The sequence below is a fragment of the Oryctolagus cuniculus genome, chromosome 12, assembly GCF_051225735.1.
Source record: "Oryctolagus cuniculus isolate XC-2025 breed Fujian yellow rabbit chromosome 12, ASM5122573v1, whole genome shotgun sequence".
NCBI classification, from domain to species: domain Eukaryota; kingdom Metazoa; phylum Chordata; class Mammalia; order Lagomorpha; family Leporidae; genus Oryctolagus; species Oryctolagus cuniculus.
Window position 1 is genome coordinate 66,205,396 of NC_142878.1, and position 18,381 is coordinate 66,223,776.

At 40.2% G+C, this 18,381-nt stretch overlaps 1 protein-coding gene across 6 annotated transcripts in view; it reads right to left on the reverse strand.

Moving 5' to 3' along the window:
• Window positions 1-18,381, reverse strand: part of UBR1 (ubiquitin protein ligase E3 component n-recognin 1) — a 168,872-nt gene that overhangs the window by 127,089 nt on the left and 23,402 nt on the right. For all 6 annotated transcript variants that reach the window (XR_016218058.1, XR_016218057.1, XM_089310167.1 and 3 more), the window contains exons 2-3: window positions 14,534-14,790; window positions 10,546-10,624 (exon numbers count right to left, since the gene is read on the reverse strand). Coding sequence is in view for 4 of the 6 variants with exons in the window: in XM_070054073.2 (XP_069910174.1) it covers window positions 10,546-10,624; window positions 14,534-14,790 (336 nt within the window). In the remaining 2 variants the exon portion in view is untranslated. The remainder of the gene's footprint in view (window positions 1-10,545; window positions 10,625-14,533; window positions 14,791-18,381) is intronic.

An 18,381-nucleotide genomic window follows, 5' to 3' on the forward strand; every position in this document is an offset into this window, starting at 1 on the left:
GAGCCAGGACTCAAACCCAAGCACTCTAATATGTGATTTGGGCATCCTAAGCACTGTCTTAGCCACTATAACAAATGCCCACCCCTTATAACTCTAATTTTTAAAATAGCAGTTGTTTAAATTTTTAGCTAATGGAGAAGAACAGATGGAGAAATGCACATAAAATAATATAAACGATGCCTAGAATGCTTGAGTAATAAGATTTTGTACTAAAAGACTTTTAAAAATCATTATAACTTATATGGTAAGAATTGTGTCTAGTACAGTTATTTTCATTTACACTGATATCCCAGCACACCTAAAAGTAATTCACAACCTTTTCCCTTTCAGTGATCCTGAAAGAAAAAAAAAATTTTAAATATACTAATTTAGGTAGAGAATGATGGCAACAACCTGATTTTTTTCAAATCTCCCTCAAAACTTCCTCCTCTAAAACATATAATGGCTAAGGAAAACATAATGTGACCCATGATTTCTACATTAAACTAAATATAAATACCAGAACCTTCAAATAACTTATTCCAACAAAGTTGCCATTAGCACTCACTTCAGATCTGTAGGTTCATACAGCCTGAGAAGGGACTTAAGATACTCCATGAAAAATGGCAGAAGGGTACAGATGAAATACAGATAAACTAACAGTCAAGATAAGAAAGTCCAAATTTAAGGTATAAAAACTAAACAGTTGGGACGTGGGGCTCATAGGAGTGAGCAGGACCAGAAGTGGCAGCCTCAGAGAAGCACTGCCTTTGGAGAAAAATCAAATACATTAAAAACAGGGTAATCCCAAAAAATAGAGCAGTAAATGGAAGAAAGAAATAAGCAGGGAAAACTAAGGATCCACAGGAACGTGAGAGAAACAAGGCATGCCAAATCCTCTCCTCCAGTCAGCACTACCACCATCATCTACATAAGAACTTAAGACAGAAGGGGGTAGAACTGACAGAAGACAGTACTTGTGACTCATCTCCAGGAAATGACAAGAATAGAAAAAAAAAAAAAAAGAGAGCATATCCACATAAATACTGTAACAATGTCAACAGCCAAAAAAAAAAAAAAAAAAATTAGGCAAACACTAGTCAAAACACAAACAACACTGAAAAAATCTGTACCACAATATGTCAAATTAAATTACATAGCCTCAATCCTGCATTTGGGGATATTAAAACATTTAATGGGAGTAAAACACCTTTATTCAGCAAAAATTAAGAACAGAAATGGAAAAAGAAAAAAAAAAAAACAAAGACTTGATTGAACTCAAGGGGGAAAAAATAGAATAAAATGGGAAAAAAAAAAAAAAACACGCCAGAAATGGATTCTAAATTACAAGGTGTCCAAGATATAGACTTAAATGAAAGGTTAATAAACATTGAAGCACAGCAGGATAAGCATCAAGAGAATGAAAATGAGAAGTAAAGAAGGGTTGGGCTGGTGCTGTGGTAAAGCTGTTGCCTGCAGTGCTAGCATCCACATGGGTGCCAGTTTGAGTCCCATCTGCTCCACTTCCGATCCAGCTCTCTGCTATGGCCTGGGAAAGCAGTAGAAGATGGCATGGCCCAAGTGCTTGGGCCCCTGCACCCATGTGGGAAGACCCGGAGGAGGCTCCTGGTTCCTAACTTCAGATCAGCACAGCTCTGGCCACTGGGGCCAATTAGGGAGTGAACCAGCAGATACAAACTCCCCACCCTCCAACTCTCCTTCTTTCTCTAAATTTCAAATAAATAAATAATTTTTAATAAAATAAAATTGTAAACTAAGAAAACTTTCTAGAAAAAAAAGATGAGTTTAAAGTCCCATAAGCCCATGAGTAACAGAAAAAAAAAAATAAATTCAGTGTGATTTTTTAAAAAGATTTATTTTTTATTTATTTGAAAGAGTTACATAGAGAGGTAGAGACAGAGAGAGAAAGAGAGAGAGAGAGTCTTCCATCCGCTGGTTCACTCCCCAAATGAACGCAACAGCCAGAGCTGCGCCGATATGAAGCCAGGAGCCAGGAACTTCTTCTGGGTCTCCCACATGAATGCAGGCGCCCAAGGACTTGGGCCGTCTTCCACTGCTATCCAAGGCCATAGCAGAGAGCTAGATCGGAAGAGAAGCTGCCGGGACATGAACTGGCACCTATATGGGATGCCGGTGCTTCAGGCCAGGGTATTAACCCACTACGCCACAGCGCTGGCCCCCCACAGTGTGATTAACTCCAAAATATATCTAAGTAAAACTAACAGACTTTAAAGATAAAAAAATTAGGTGGGCAATCTAACTTCTTAACACCAGAGCAGCATTTTTAAGAAAAGCAGATGTGGGGCCAGTGCTGTGGCACAACGAGTTAACACCTTGGCCTGAAGCGCAGGCATGCCATATGGATGCTGGTTTGAGACCCAGCTGCTCCACTTTTGATCTAGCTCTCTGCTATAGCCTGGGAAAGCAGTAGAAGACGGCCCAAGTCCTTAGGCCCCTGCACCCATGTGGGAGACCTGGAGGAAGCTCCTGGCTCCTGGCTTCAGATCAACGCAGCTCCAGCCATTGCGGCCAATTGGGAAGTGAACCAGCGGATGGAAGACCTCTCTCTGCCTATCTCTCTCTGCCTCTCTTTCTGTGTAACTCTTTCAAATAAATAAAACAATATTGTGGGGCTGGCACTGTGGCGTAGCAGGTAAAGCCATCGCCTGCAGTGCCAGCATCCCAAGTGGGAGTCAGTTTGAGTACCAGCTACTCCTCTTCCTGTCCAGCTCTCTGCTATGGCCTGGGGAAGCAGTGGAAGATGGCCCAAGTCCTTGGGCCCCTGCACCCACGTGGGAGACCAGGAAGAAGCTCCTGGCTCCTGGCTTCAGATTGGCACAGCTCCGGCTGTTACAGCCAGCTGGGGAGTGAACCAGTGGATGGAAGACCTCTCTCTCTCTCTGTGCCTTTCCTTCTCTCTCTATGTAATTCTGACTTTCAAGTAAATAAAATAAATCTTTAAAAAATATATTGAATTTTAAAGACAACATACCATATAAATTCCCACTGTGCAGGATTACAGAATGCATGAAGCACTGCTGATACTAAAATACTCATGGACCTTGATAATTATTTTTTGAAGATTTATTTAAAAGTCAGTTACAGAGAGGAGAGGCAGAGAGAAAGAGAGAGAGAGAGACAGAGAGAGAGAGAGATCTTCCATCCATTGGTTCACTACCCAATTGGCTGCAATGGATGGAGCTGGGGCAATCCAAAGCCAGGAGCCAGGAGCTTCTTCTGGGTCTCCCATGTGGGTGCAGGGGTCCATGGACTTGGGCCAACTTCCACTGCTTTCTCAGGCCATAGTTGAGAGCTGGATCAGAAATGGAGCAGCTGGGACTCGAATCAGCATCCATATGGGATGCTGGCACTGCAGGCAGCAGCTTTACCCACTGAGCCACAGCACCAGCCCCAATAATTATTTTTATAATTAAATTTTAGCAGTCAGCTTTGCCTTAATTTTATCCTTTTGACCAACATTTGGAAATCCTCTACGTTTCAAGTCTAAGATACATTAAAAAGGAAGGAATGCTCCAACATGGGAAGCAGTCCACACAGCAGACTCATAGGATGACAATTGCTTTAAATAGCACTCTGACTTCATAATCAGCCCTTAATGCATTCTGGTCTGGCTGAAAAGCCACGAGAGCATTTCAGGCATGGAAAGCCGAGACACTGCAACAACAACAACAACAACAACAACAACAAAAAATGTCCTACATGAAGGACCTCAGTGGATAAGACCTCAAATGGAAAGAAGTGGTCATCAAAGGAGGTACTTTTCTCTGAAGGGAGGAGAGAACGTCTACTTAGCTTATGGACTTATCTAAAAACTGATGGAGTTTGTGGATTCAAAAGGCTTCCATAGCCTAGGAAGCTCATGACAAGAGCCTCAGGTGATCATACATAAGAGTGTTAATTGCTAAATTAACAACAAGAGTCCCTGTGTACTAACTTCCCACGCAGGACCTCCGTCCTCAAAGAGTTGTATTATAGTTATGTTTAAGTGCTCCCAAAAGATGTATCATTCTTGGGTGCTTCTTTAAAGTTAGGTTTCTAAAAAAAAAAAAAAAGAAAAAGAAAAAGAAAAAAAGAAGTGAAATTAACTTCAAGATGCAAGGACTTTGAACAGCCCTTGTCTCACTGTTGAGGGACAGTTTAGTTGTTTTTTTTTTTTTTTTTCCTGTGCAAATTGTTGAACTCTTTACTTAGCATATAGTTGGTCTTCTGTGTATAAAGTTAATCAAAAATGGGAAAAAAAAAAAAAAAGTAAGTCTAAGACAGACAGGAAATCTAAAGCACATGAGACCCGAGTCTTGTTTTCAAAGGGTTTGCAGTCAGGTAGGGATAAGGGATACACAAATATATTATTACAACTTGCTAAGTGAAGACAGAGGCTTGCACAGGAAAGAGAAAATCAAGATTGCTAGTGGGCTTTTTTTCTACTCTATATATGTTCTAGTTTGTTTTGGAATGTGTTCAAAGAGTATCATACCACTCTCAAGGTAAAAAGCAGGCTTAACTTTTGGCATCCGTTTCCAAAACACAAGAAAAAATAATTAGCTGACCTCTGCCATGATTTTGGTACTATTTGATCAAGTTGTGCTATTATTCTGATCTTGGCTTCTTATAATTTAATCTATCCATCAAATCAAAGACCTTGGTTCCATCTGCAAGGATTACAGCAAAATACCTTGTTCCTTTAAACCAAAAAAAAAAGGCAAAGTAGCAATGCAAGAATATTCTGTATTCATCCTTCCAAAATCAGCAAAGACAAATTTAACCAACATCAAGAACAATCAACAAAATATACTCCAGAAGCACTGGGAACATTTTTAAAGTCAGGTTCAGTTGTTCAGTTAAAAGGTTTCTGTGGTTCTTGGGCACAGATGCATCAATCCATTTGGTTTAATTATTTCCTAAGGCAATTTGGCAAAATTCATCAAGAATCTTAGAAAGCTCATTTTTAAAAATTAATATTTTGTGTTTAGTGCAGTTTTAGGCTTAATGAAAAACTGAGCAGAAATTACAGAATATCCTTCTCCCCTCCACTGTACAGTTTTTTTTTTTTATTGTCAACACCTGGCAATAGTGTGGTACATTTGTCATAATCAGTCACTGTTAACAATTCATTAGTCAATATTGATATGTTTTCGTGAACTAAAGTCCAAGTTTATAAGATAGTCCCCTCTTAATAGCATTCATTTTTTCAGTTTTGACAAACATAGGAGGAGTTCTTAGAAAAGCTCATGGAAAAGCCTATTATGACAAAACCATGAGTGAATTTCAAAAATTTTTCTTGTGCCAAAATATTTTCATTCTTTCTCCCATAAACTTTTTGAAAAACCCTTTTATAAAATATTTCATTATAGTATGATACAGATAGTTTTGTGGTCTAAAAAATCGCCTATGCTTCACCTATCCATCCCCATTCCCTCTCAACACTGACAATTACTGATCTTTTTTTTTTTTTTTTAAAGATTTATTTATTTATTTGAGAGGCAGAGTTACAAAGAGAAGGAGAGACAGAGATTTTGCATCCACTGATTCACTCCCCAGATGGCCACAATGGCCAGCTGGGCCAATCCAAAGCCAGGAAACAGGAGCGTCATCTGTGTCTCTCAAGTGGGTGCAGGGGCCCAATCACTTGGGCCATTTCCGCTGTCTTCCCAGGTACAATAGCCAGGACTCGAACCAGTGCCCACAGAGGATGCTGGCACTGCAGGTAGAGGCTTAACCTAGTACACCACATTATTGGCCACTTACTGATCTTTTCACTGTCTCCATAGTTCTGCCTTCTCCAAAATGTTGTTTTAGAAGGACTTCACTTATCACCAAGTATTTAAGGTTCTGTCAGGTGTTGTTGTTGTTGTTGTTTTTTAATCACTTGATAGTGTATTTCTTTTCAGTACTAAGTATTATTTCATTTTATATATGTACAAGTTTATCTAGTCACCTACTGAAGGAAACCTTGGTTGCTTCCAAGTTTTGGCAAATATGAAGAGCTGTTATAAACATTCATGTGTAGCTCTTTTGCATGAACTTAAGTTTTCAATTTATTAGTATTAATACCTAGGAGTGTTATTACTGGCTTGTACAGTAAAAGTATGTTTAATTCTGTAGGAAACTGCCAATCTTCCCAAAGTAGCTGTACCACTTTGCATTCCCATTAGCAAAGAATAAGAGTTCCTGGGCTCTACACGCTCACCAGAATTTATGCTGCTGGTGATTTGGAATTCTGCCATTCTCATAGGTTGGTAGTGATACTTCACTGTTGCTTTAATTAGCAGTTCCCTAAGGACATAAGGTGCTGAGCATCTTTGTGTGTGCCCACTGACCATTTTTATATATTATTTGTGAAGTATCTTTTCAGGTCTCGTGCCCATTTTTTAAACTCAGTTTTCTGCTTTCTTATCCTTGAGTTTTAAGAGTTCTGTATAGATTTTGGAAACCAGTCCTTTACCAGATGTATGTTTTGCAAAGATTTTTGCTCAATCTACAGCTTTTTATTCTCTTAAATATCTGTATTTTTAATCTAATAATTCTATTTGAGAATCTATCTTCACAAAAAATCCTAGATACGGAAAAAATGATTTACCTATAATGATGTTTGCTGCAACACTTTATCATTTTTAGAAAACAGAAACCCATATAAATCTACCAATAGATAAATGTTAAAATAAATTATAGTTAAATAAATATACACATATTCTAAAAGAAACACCAAAAACTGCATAATTTTAAACATTTTGCTTTTCCATTTAAAGTATAACTTTCATCTTTCTTTTATAACTGAAATTTCATTTTAAACTTGCTATTTTTTCTGAATAGAAGCGATTGTTGTAAGAACGTATTCTTTTTGTAATCTGCTTTTCTCATTAAACAATATAAAGGGCATTTATCCACACTGAAAATAATCTTTAAGAGTAGGTTCAGAATTTTGCTGTTTTTGTTTTTTAAATTTGTTTACTTGAGAAGCAGAGAGAGAGAGAGCACTCCCATCTACCAGTTCACTCCCCAAATGTCTGCAAAGCCAGGAACCAGGCATTCAATCCAAATCTCCCATACAGGTGGCAGGAACCTAGATCCTTGAGCCATCAACACTGCCTCCCAGGGTCTGGGTGAGCAGGAAATTGGAGTCATGAGTCAGATGTGGGTATCAAACCCAGGCACTCCAAAGCACATCTCAAATGGTGTCTTGACTGCTAGGTTAACTATCCACACTGGGTATGTGTTTTTAACTTATTTTTGAGGAGGAAAATGCAGAGGTATATACTGTAAGTTTTTTGAAGGGCTAAACTATCAGAAAGCTGGATTACAGAACAGGGTCACATTACACACTGTAGAGCAAAGAGCTCAAATTTTTATTGTTATCTTGTTCTCAAAAGTTGATTTGGAGGGCCAATGCTTAGCATACGAGGTTAAGCTGCTGCCTACAATGCCTACATCCAATATGGGCCCCAGTTCATGTCCTGGTTGCTTCACTTCCGATCCAGGTCCCTGCTAATGTTCCTAAGAGAGCAGTGGAGGAAGGCCCAAGTGCTTGGGCTCATGCACTCACATGGGAGACCTGAACGAAGCTCCTGGTTGCAGCCTGGCCCAACCCTGGTCTTTGGGGCCATTTTGGGAGTAAACCAGCAGATGGAAGATCTCTCTCTCTGTGTCTGTCTCTCCTTCTCACTCTCCCTAACTCTGTCTTTCAAATCAATAAATATTTAAAAAAAAAAAAAGTTGATTTGGATCATTTTGCCACTAAAGGTTTTCCTTGGTCCTTTGTTCACAGAATATCCAATCTTCAATCTCTGAATGCCATCCCCCCTTTCTCTGAAGCAACACATATACTTTATCTCTTTCAATTCTTTTTATTAATAGCTTCATTTTTTTTCTTTTAGGAAGTGTTTTATTACACAAATTAATATATACAATATAGAGGTAAGTTACAAAGTATAGCAATGAGCCGGCACCGCAGTTCACTAGGCTAATCCTCCGCCTTGCGGCGCCCGGCACACCAGGTTCCAGTCCCAGTCGGGCCGCCGGATTCTGTCCCAGTTGCCCCTCTTCCAGGCCAGCTCTCTGCTGTGGCCCGGGAAGTGCAGTGGAGGATGGCCCAAGTGCTTGGGCCCTGCACCCCATGGGAGACCAGGCTAAGTACCTGGCTCCTGCCATTGGATCAGTGCGGTACACCGGCCACAGCGCGCTGGCCGCGGTGGCCATTGGAGGGTGAACCAATGGCAAAGCAAGACCTTTCTCTCTGTCTCTCTCTCTCACTGTCCACTCTGCCTGTCAAAAAATAAAAATAAAAATAAAAAATAAAAAATAAAAACAAAGTATAGCAATGAAATAAATACCCATGAATCCAGTAGCCAACCTAAGAAAATTATCAACTCTGCTGAAGCTCCCTATACTAATATGACCATCCAGAGTCCCACACATTGCCTTAGAAGTAACTACATAATTATTAGTCATTCCTTCATTTTTCTCCAAAGTCTCACCATATACACTCATATTCTGGAAAGCTTCTATCAACTTATTGATGAGCAATTTTTTTTTTTTATTAATCACACTATAGCTCATCTTTCCAATGTGATTTACACAGGCTGTATAAATAACAAGGACAACTCTGCAGAAATCTAAAGACAGCAAATCTAAGAATGTTCCACAAAAGGCTGCTTAGTGGTAGAGATGTAGATTGGCAAATTATAAATAAATGAAGGCAGCTAATGAAGAGGTTCCTAAAAATTAACAGACGAGTTTTAATTAGTCCATAGAGAAATCAGAAGAAAAAAAGGGACAATATGGTAAGCTCTTTTATAGTGTTACATGCATTCAATTAAAAGGGCTACTCTTTATTCTGAGGTTATCCTACTTTCTTGAGATTAAAATGTGTTTTCCTTTATTAAATGATATGAGATGGTATGGTTTTTTTAAGCTGCTGTTCATTTTCCTCCCTTCTCCCCTCACTTTTTAAATTAAAATTCAACTTCTTTGGCCAAATAAAAAGCTCAAAGTCCCCTAAGTCTTGCTTAGAGTTTTCTGAAACTGACCCACAAAAATCCCAAAGCTTGGAAAACAGAGGTTTAGGAGTCTTTAAATCTGAGGAACTCAAACTCTTGTGGTGGGCATTCAGCATTTTTTCTCTTTAGTCTCCCAAAATAGGAATCAGAAGAAATTAAAAACCTTCTCTTCATCTCTACTTCTGGCATTATTTCTGGAGACAGAACAAGAAAATTATAACTCATAGAGATGATCAAGAAATATAGAACATAACTAATGATAAACTCTGTAAATTCTACTAATAATTAGCTTTGCAATCTTGGGAAGACATTTTAATCTCACTATACCCTGAGCTCCCAATCTGTTTTTCTCTAGTGCACTATAATATCTGCAACCTGTTCTTATAGCACATACAGCAAAATTGAGACCAGTCCAAAACTACTAAAGCCATTTTCAACTTTATGGAAGATATTGTCTAGACAATGTTAAGATGTTAATTCCATTTACACAAGATTTGAGGTATCTTAAACTTGTGCATACAAAGAAAAACATCAACTACTACATCTGTTTAAGCTCCAAAGTACAGAACCAGCACTACTATTTGAGAAACATATCTAAGCTCAAAATAACAAGGTTATCTAAAAATATAACAGGAAAGGAAAAAGTTCTCAGTCCCATCACTAATTAGAAAAATATAATCAAGACCACAATGTCATACTATTATATACTGAATAGATTTGCTAAATTTAAAGACTTACAACAACAAATGTTGCAGGAATACAGAGCAATGAGAACTCTCATATTTAGCTGGAGAGCCTACAAATCACTATAATCACTTTAGAAAACAGTCAGACATTATCAAGTATATTATCAATATACCCTGGAACTTAGCAATTCTATTTCAGATATATATCCAATACAAACTCCTATACATGTATAACAAAACACATGAACAAAAATGTTTATAGTTGAATTAGAAACAATCTTACATATCCATTTACAGGAGAATGAATAAAGATAACATGGTTATTGAAAACTATTAAGGCTAACAGATAAACTAATGCTACAAACATATTGCTATTAAACAACAAAAAACATTTTACATTTACACTGTAAAACCAAAGCACTCCATCCATATATAAGTTCCAAAGCAGATAAAAATTATTTAATATGACTTGGGTTATAAGCTAAATGGGGGGAAAATCAAATAAATCATTATCAGAAACATAGAAGAGATGTTACAATTGCAATCTAGAAGGGATAGTAGGTGGGGCTGGAAGAGATCTGGCAATGCCCTATTTCTCCACTTCAGTAGCTATTATACAAGTGTTTGATTTACAGTTATTATACAATCTTTTATTTAAAAATAATGTATCTCACCATAAAATTGTAAGGAGTATCTCTATATATAATAATGTCCTATCACCTGATATGCTTAAATAGAGGCTAAAAAGTCCACATATCAAAGCTATTAAAGCAGGAACTCAAATACTAGTCAAGAATTTGGACTAGATGGACATCAGACTTTTGCTAATGGATTTATTTGCATACCTTGTAACGATGATTTTTATGAACACTATTCTGGAAGCAGTCCATACAGAGTACACATGTTGGATCAATTGCACAGTCTCTGAAAAAGATTGAAAATTACATTTGAAATTTAGAAGGCTCCTCTGATACTTAAGGTATGACAATAATATGAAGTAGATGAGTTTCCTGTGCAGCACACAAACTGAATATGAAGATACTACAAAAATAGAATTCTAAAAATGTTTTGAGCAAAAACAACACTATCAAGCATATGTTCATCTTCATTTTAACTACATTTCAGTGTGCAAGTTTGGATGTCTGATTTTATATCTGATGTCATCATAACTTTAAACCTTCACATGGTTTCAAATTGTTAAATTACAGTTCAAAATTAGTTTTATGGAAAGGGTGAGTTTTTCATTACTTTATAATCTCATACTGTCATTTAAAATATATTTTATTAACACTGATTACTCACTGTCAAGTGTTTCTTGAATAAAGACAAAATTCACTGGAGTCCCAAACACCTAGAACAGTGTCTGACACATAGTAGGTACTCAATATTTAAGGAATAGAAACCAATTCAATCTCTCTTACTCTTTCCCCTAACAGCAATTTTTCAATTATATTGTTTAATGTCTTCAGGGAAACATTAAGAACAGTAGAAATTAGTGCAAATTACAGGATTAATTTTTCAGATATTTTACTTTGCAGAGTTGAGCAGATGAAATTGGTAAATTTTAGAAATAAATTTGGAGGGGGGGCTGGTGCTGTGGCGCACTTGATTAATCCTCTGCCTGCGGCGCCAGCATCCCATATGGGTGCCAGGTTCTAGTCCCAGTTGCCCCTCTTCCAGTCCAGCTCTCTGCAGTGGCCCAGGAGTGCAGTGGAGGAAGGCCCAAGTGCTTGGGCCCCTGAACCTGCATGGGAGACCAGGAAGAGGCACCTGGCTCCTGCTTCAGATCAACGCAGTGCCGGCCGCAGTGGCCATTTGGTGAGTGAACCAATGGAAGGAAGACCTTTCTCTCTGTCTCTCTCTCACTGTCTATAACTCTACCTGTCAAAAAAATAAAAAAATCAAATAAATAAATTTTGGCAGCTGGTGCTGTGGTGCAGGTTTATCATCTGCCTGTGGTGCCAGCATCCCTTATGGGCACTGGTTCAAGTCCCAACTGTTCCACTTCCAGTCTAGCTCCTTGCTGATGGTCTGGAAAAGCAGTGGAAGATAGTCCAAGTGCTTGGGCCCCAGCACCCACACGGGAGACCTGGAAGAAGCTCCTGGCTCCTGGCTTCGGATCAGCTCAGCTCTGGTTGTTGAGGCCATCTGAGGAGTAAACCAGCTGATGGAGGACCTCTCTCTGTCTTTTCCTCTCTCTGTCTGTAAATCTGTCTCTCAAATAAATAAATAAACCTTAAAAAAAAAAAAAAAAGGAAGAAAAAGAAACACTGGGGGCGGCTGTTGTGTTACAGTGGGTAAAGCTGCTGCCTACAACACCAGCATCCCATACGGGTACCAATTCAATTCCTGGCTATTGTGGCCACCTGGGGAGAGAACCAGAAGATGAAAAACTTTTCTCTCTCTGACTCTAACTCTGATTTTCAAATAAATAAGTCTTTTAAAAAAATTTTAAGGCCGGCGCCGCGGCTCAATAGGCTAATCCTCCACCTAGTGGCGCCAGCACACCAGGTTCTAGTCCTGGTCGGGGCGCCAGATTCTTTCCCAGTTGCCCCTCTTCCAGGCCAGCTCTCTGCTGTGGCCCGGGAAGGCAGTGGAGGATGGCCCAAGTCCTTGGGCCCTGCACCCACATGGGAGACCAGGAGAAGCACCTGGCTCCTGCCTTCGGATCAGCGCGGTGCGCCAGCCGCAGCGCACCAGCCGTGGCAGCCATTGGAGGGTGAACCAATGGCAAAAGGAAGACCTTTCTCTCTGTCTCTCTCTCTCACTATCCACTCTGCCTGTCAAAAAAAAAAAAAAAATTTTTTTTTAAAAAGCTAATAGGTAATAAAAGTTGGCTAATAATATTCTCTAAAATACATATGATCTTTTGACCTATTTAGAACAAGATTTCTAAAGCTCAATACTACTGACATTTTGATGTCAGTTGATTATTTGTTGGGGATGCAGGGAACTACCCTGTGTATTGCAGGATATTTAGCAGCAAGCTTGTCTTCTACCTACTGGTTGCCAGTACCAACCCCCAGCTGTAACAATTAAAAATGTCTCCAAGAAACTCTGAGACATGAGGTCTACAAGTGTCTACTATGCTTTAGATGAAACTGACTAGACTTTAGGTGAAAATACATGAGATGGTAAACAAACCTTACTATGCCATAAAACAAAATAGTACATAAAACACGAGAGTAATTTTTTATCCTGAGAAAAGTATAGGAGAAAGAGTATAATCAGCAATGATTATTCATAAACTAGTGTAGCCCAGAATTATAGTGAAACAAAAGCAATTTTCTGTATTTATAAAGTCTATTTATGAAGTCTAAAAATTCACTCTTAACCTAAACTACATTTAATAAAGAAAGAAAATGAAAACTACTGAGATCTAAAAGATGAAAATTTCAGGCAGTGTCAGGATAAAGAAGTTCTCTGTGCCAACATGATGTTTAAAAGGAACTATTCTTACAGAGAACAAGAAGTCTCAAACTGCTTCTAATTTCCTTACAACTAGTTTCCTTCTATTCAACTAAACTGACTGTTCCTTCAGGTCTATAGTCCCTTCCTTAATCACAATTCTGAAATCCAAAAAGTCCTAAAACTAAATGGTTTTGATTGTTTGTAGGCTTAGCTTCAAATCCCACTTGATGATACAAAATAACCCAAAAGGACACAAGACTATAGACTTTATTCCACTTGCTAAGAATATTCATAGATTTCTTATAGAAATCTTACTATGTTTGTGTGTGTGTTTTTTTTTTTATTTTATTTATTATTTTTTTTTTTTAACAGGCAGTGTGGACAGTGAGAGAGAGAGACAGAGAAAGGTCTTCCTTTGCTGTTGGTTCACCCTCCAACGGCCACCGCCGGCTGGTGCGCTGCAGCCGGCGCACCGCGCTGATCTGATGGCAGGAGCCAGGTGCTTCTCCTGGTCTCCCATGGGGTGCAGGGCCCAAGCACTTGGGCCATCCTCCACTGCCTTCCCGGGCCACAGCAGAGAGCTGGCCTGGAAGAGGGGCAACCGGGACAGAATCCAGCGCCCCGATCAGGACTAGAACCCGGTGTACCGGCGCCGCAAGGCGGAGGATTAGCCTAGTGAGCCACGGCGCCAGCCTTACTATGTTTGATTACAGGATCCTACCCTGACTCTCCTGGTCAAGTACTCAGAATTCTTTTTTTTTTTACAGGCAGAGTGGACAGTGAGAGAGAGACAGAGAGAGAAAGGTCTTCCTTTGCCGTTGGTTCACCCTCCAATGGCCGCCGCAGCCAGCGCGCTGCGGCCGGCGCACCGCGCTGATCCGATGGCAGGAGCCAGGAGCCAGGTGCTTTTCCTGGTCTCCCATGGGGTACAGGGCCCAAGCACCTGGGCCATCCTCCACTGCACTCCCTGGCCACAGCAGAGAGCTGGCTTGGAAGAGGGGCAACCGGGACAGAATCCGGCGCCCCGACCGGGACTAGAACCCGGTGTGCCGGCGCCGCAAGGCGGAGGATTAGCCTAGTGAGCCGCGGCGCCGGCCCAAGTACTCAGAATTCTGAAATACACCTGGCCCCAGGGTTTCAGATAAGAGTTTGCTGACTACATTGTAAACAAAGCAAAAATCTATCATTCAGATATTTGGAAAACAGCAAGCAAAAGTGAAAGAATTGTTTAACTAGAAGTCACATATTCAAAAACAAGCTGTACTAGCAAAAAGAGACTTAAAAGTATATAATAAAAGAAATTTAATTAAATGGGATTTAATATATTATAAATAGTAATAAACCAAGGCAAGAAGATCATGAAACAGGTACAAAATAACAAGACTTCCATTATAATCAACCCTGCAGATTTCTAATTCTTACCTACAAGAATATGTTGTCTCTCCACTTTTGAAAACCTTCCCACAGAGCTGAAATGCTCCACTGTGTTTCAATTTCTCTAAGCAAATATCTGGATCTTCTCCAAATAAGTACCATTCCAGTGGAGTGAATATTGACATCTGTACACTCTCCTCCTGCTTTTCCAAGTCTGGGTCCATTTCAGCAAAATAAATTTCTGGCACCAGTTGTGCCAAATGTTGCAAGAAAGCATGATGAAAATCAATTTGCTGATCCCACCACTGGAAAAAAAAAAAAAAGAAGAAGATAGAGATTAGACTTTCTTACAAGTTTCTTCTTAAGATCTAGGGGAACAAGCAATAGCATAATTCTGTATTTTCAAAGTGATGACAATATATTTTATCTTTTACTAATACAAAATCAAAGAGGGTATTTACACACAAGTAAGTCACTGCCTACATATCACAGAAAAATGGGAAAAAATAAGTGCAGTTGTCCCTAGGAAATGAAAATTACCCTTCCATTCCATAATGACCAATTCTTGCTGTGTGAAGGTGATTCTACAATCAGTCATAGGCTATACAAAGCATTCCCTCAAAGTTTAGTTTAATTGTTTTAACGAGCCATAGTGTTTAACAAGACACCAAAATTATTATATCTTTTTTGTGTGAACACAAAAATGGGTAACATGGACCTCATCGAAAGCAAGATCTTCTGTTCTTCAAAAGAAACGGTTATAGACGGCTTCCTTTCACAAGAAAACATGTTCAACATCATTAGTCATCAAGGGGAATTTAAGTTGAAATGACAATGAGAGGCCGGCGCCGCGGCTCACTTGGCTAATTCCCAGCCTGCGGCACCGACAGCCCAGGTTCTAGTCCCGGTTGGGGCGCTGGATTCTGTCCCGGTTGTTCCTCTTCCAGTCCAGCTCTCTGCTGTGGCCCAGGAAGGCAGTGGAGGATGGCCCAAGTGCTTGAGCCCTGCACCCGCATGGGAGACCAGGAAGAAGCACCTGGCTTCTGGCTTAGGATTGGCGCAGTGCACCAGCCGTAGTGGCCATTTGGGGGTGAACCAATGGAAAAGGAAGACCTTTCTCTCTGTCTCTCTCTCTCTCACTGTCCAACTCTGCCTGTCAAAAAAAAAAAAAAAAAAAAAAAAAAGGAGAGGGAGAGAGAGAGAGAGATGACAATGAGATATCTCAGCACAAGCAGCTTTTTAAAAAAAAAAAAAGCAATCTCGAATGCCAACAATGGGTAAGCATTTGGCCTAGCGGTTAAGATGCCCATATCCCATATCAGAGTGCCTGAGTTAAAAGTTCTGTCTCTCGTTCCTGACTCCAACTTCTGGCTAATGTGGATCTTGGGCTGCAGCAGTGATGACTCAAGTAACTGATTTCCACCACCCATGTGGGAACACACATGCTGTCTCTTAAAGAAAAGTGCCAATAAGAATGCAGAAAATGCCGAAAAATGAAACTGCTAGCAGAAATTCAAAATGGTGGGGCCAGCACTGTCACACGTAGCAGGTAAAGCTGTTGCTGCCAGCGGTGCTTACATCCCATATGTGTTAGAGCCCTGGCTGCTCCACTTCTGATCCAGCTCCTTGCTGATGTGCCTGGGAAAGCAGCAGAAGATGGCCCAAGTGCTTAGACCCCTGCACTCATGTAGGAGACCTGACAAAGCTCCTGGCTCCAGATCAGCCCAGCTTCTGCTGTTGCAGTCATTTGAAGAGTGAATAAGTGGATAGAAGCTATCTCTGTCTCTTCTTCACTCTCTCTCTCTGTAACTCTGCCTTTCAAATAAATAAATAAATCTTTAAAAAAAATTCAAAATGATAAAGCCACTTTACAAGAGTGACCATTTCTTAGAAAGCAAAACATAACACTTACCATATGACCCAGCAATCAAACTACTAGGAATTATCCAAGTAATGAAAACTCATGTTCATACCAAAATGTAGACACAAATGGTATAGTGGCTTTATTTATAATTACCAAAAACCAGAGACAAACCAACTAACTTTCAAATGGCAAATTAATAAACAAACTGTGGTATATACAAACTATAGAATATTACTAAGCAATAACAGGAATGAACTGCTAATACACACAATATAATGGATAAGCTCAAAATGTACTGTTGTGAAAGAAGTTAAACTAAAAAGTTTGCACCTTAGCAATTGGGATCATATAGAAGGTATCCATGTGACTCAAGCAAAGTCTATCTCTGCTTGTGCCAATTTTTTTTTTAAGTTTTAAGCTTTTTTTTTTTTTTTTAAAGATTTAGTTTATTTATTTGAAAGAGTTACAGAGAGAAGTAGAGACAGAGAGGTCTTCCATGTGCAGGTTCACTCCCCAGATGGCCGCAACGGCCGGAGCTACGCCGATCCAAAGGCAGGAGCCAAGAGCTTCCTTCGGGTCTCTCACATGGGTGCAGGGACCCAAGGACTTAGGCCATTTTCCACTGCTATCCAAGGCCATAGCAGAGAGCTGGACTGGAAGTAGAGCAGCCTGGACTAGAACCGGCGCCCATATGGAATGCCGGTGCTTCAGGCCAGGGTGTTAACCCGCTGCGCCACAGCGCTGGCCCCAAAGTTTTAAGCTTTTTATTCAGTGAGAGAAATCCATAGGAGAGTGAGGGCCCTATCTAAAAGAGAGAGAAATCTGGATTCATACCGAGTACCAGGAGCCAGCCATGTGGAGGAGCATGTAGGTCATAAAGCATGAGGCAGGTGGCCCAAAGGCCATGCACTGCCTGTGATGGCAACAGGCAAACAACAACAACAACAACAACAACAACAAACTGGGCCCACCATGTTCCAGGCCTTTAATGTGCCAAATTTCTAATTCCCACAATAAGTGGGTTTAATAGCCATTTTACACAAATTTCAGTATCATCATCATTCCACTCTTATCAAACAAGGCTGCTTTCCAGGTATCAAGTACTGCTTTACTAAAATAAATACTTGAGAATTACTCACTGACAGTCTAGGCTTAAATGTTAGGGTTGAATGTTACCAAATCATCCAAGCAGCCTACCATTATTAATGCCAATCGGTAAGCAGGCTCAAGTGAACAGAGGTAGGGGAAACAGAGGACTGTCTACTATCAACCCAACACACTGGCAATTTAGTTGTATTTAACATATTCCCAATTAAATTAACACTGTTGATATGAAATGGATTGGCTTTCTGGTTTTATTAATATTCCATGTGGGTTTTTTTTTTTAAGATTTTATTTATTTATTTGAGAGGTAGAGTTACAGAGAGGGAGAGACAGAGAAAAAGGTCTTCCATCACTGGTTCATTCCCCAAATGGCACCAATGGCTGGTGCTGAGCCGATCCTAAGCCAGGAGCCAGGAGCTTCTTCTGGTCTCTCATGTGGGTGCAGGGGTCCAAGCATCTGAGCCATCTTCTACTGACTTCCCAGGCCACAGCAGAGAGCTGGATCAGAAGGGAGCAGGCAGGACACGAACCAGTGCCCATGTGGGATGCCGGCACTGCAGGAGGCTGCTTTACCCCCTGTGCCACCACGCCGGTCCCAGCTTTGCTTCTGATTCCACTTCCTGCTAATATGTGTGGGAAGGCAATGGAGGATGGCCCAAGTGGGTTTCTGCCATCTACACGGGAGACCTGGATGGAGCTCTTAGCTCCTAGCTTCAGTGTGTCCTAGCACCAGGTTTTGCAGGCATTTAGGGAAGTTCTCTTCCCCCATCACACCCCTAGATGGCTACAACAGCTGGGGCTGGTGCAAGACCAATGCCAGGAGCCTAGAAATCCATCTGAGTTTCCCAAATACTTGAGCCATCACCTGCTGCTTCCCCATGGTGCCTGTTAGCAGGAACTTGGAATCAGAAAAAGAAACTAGACTCAA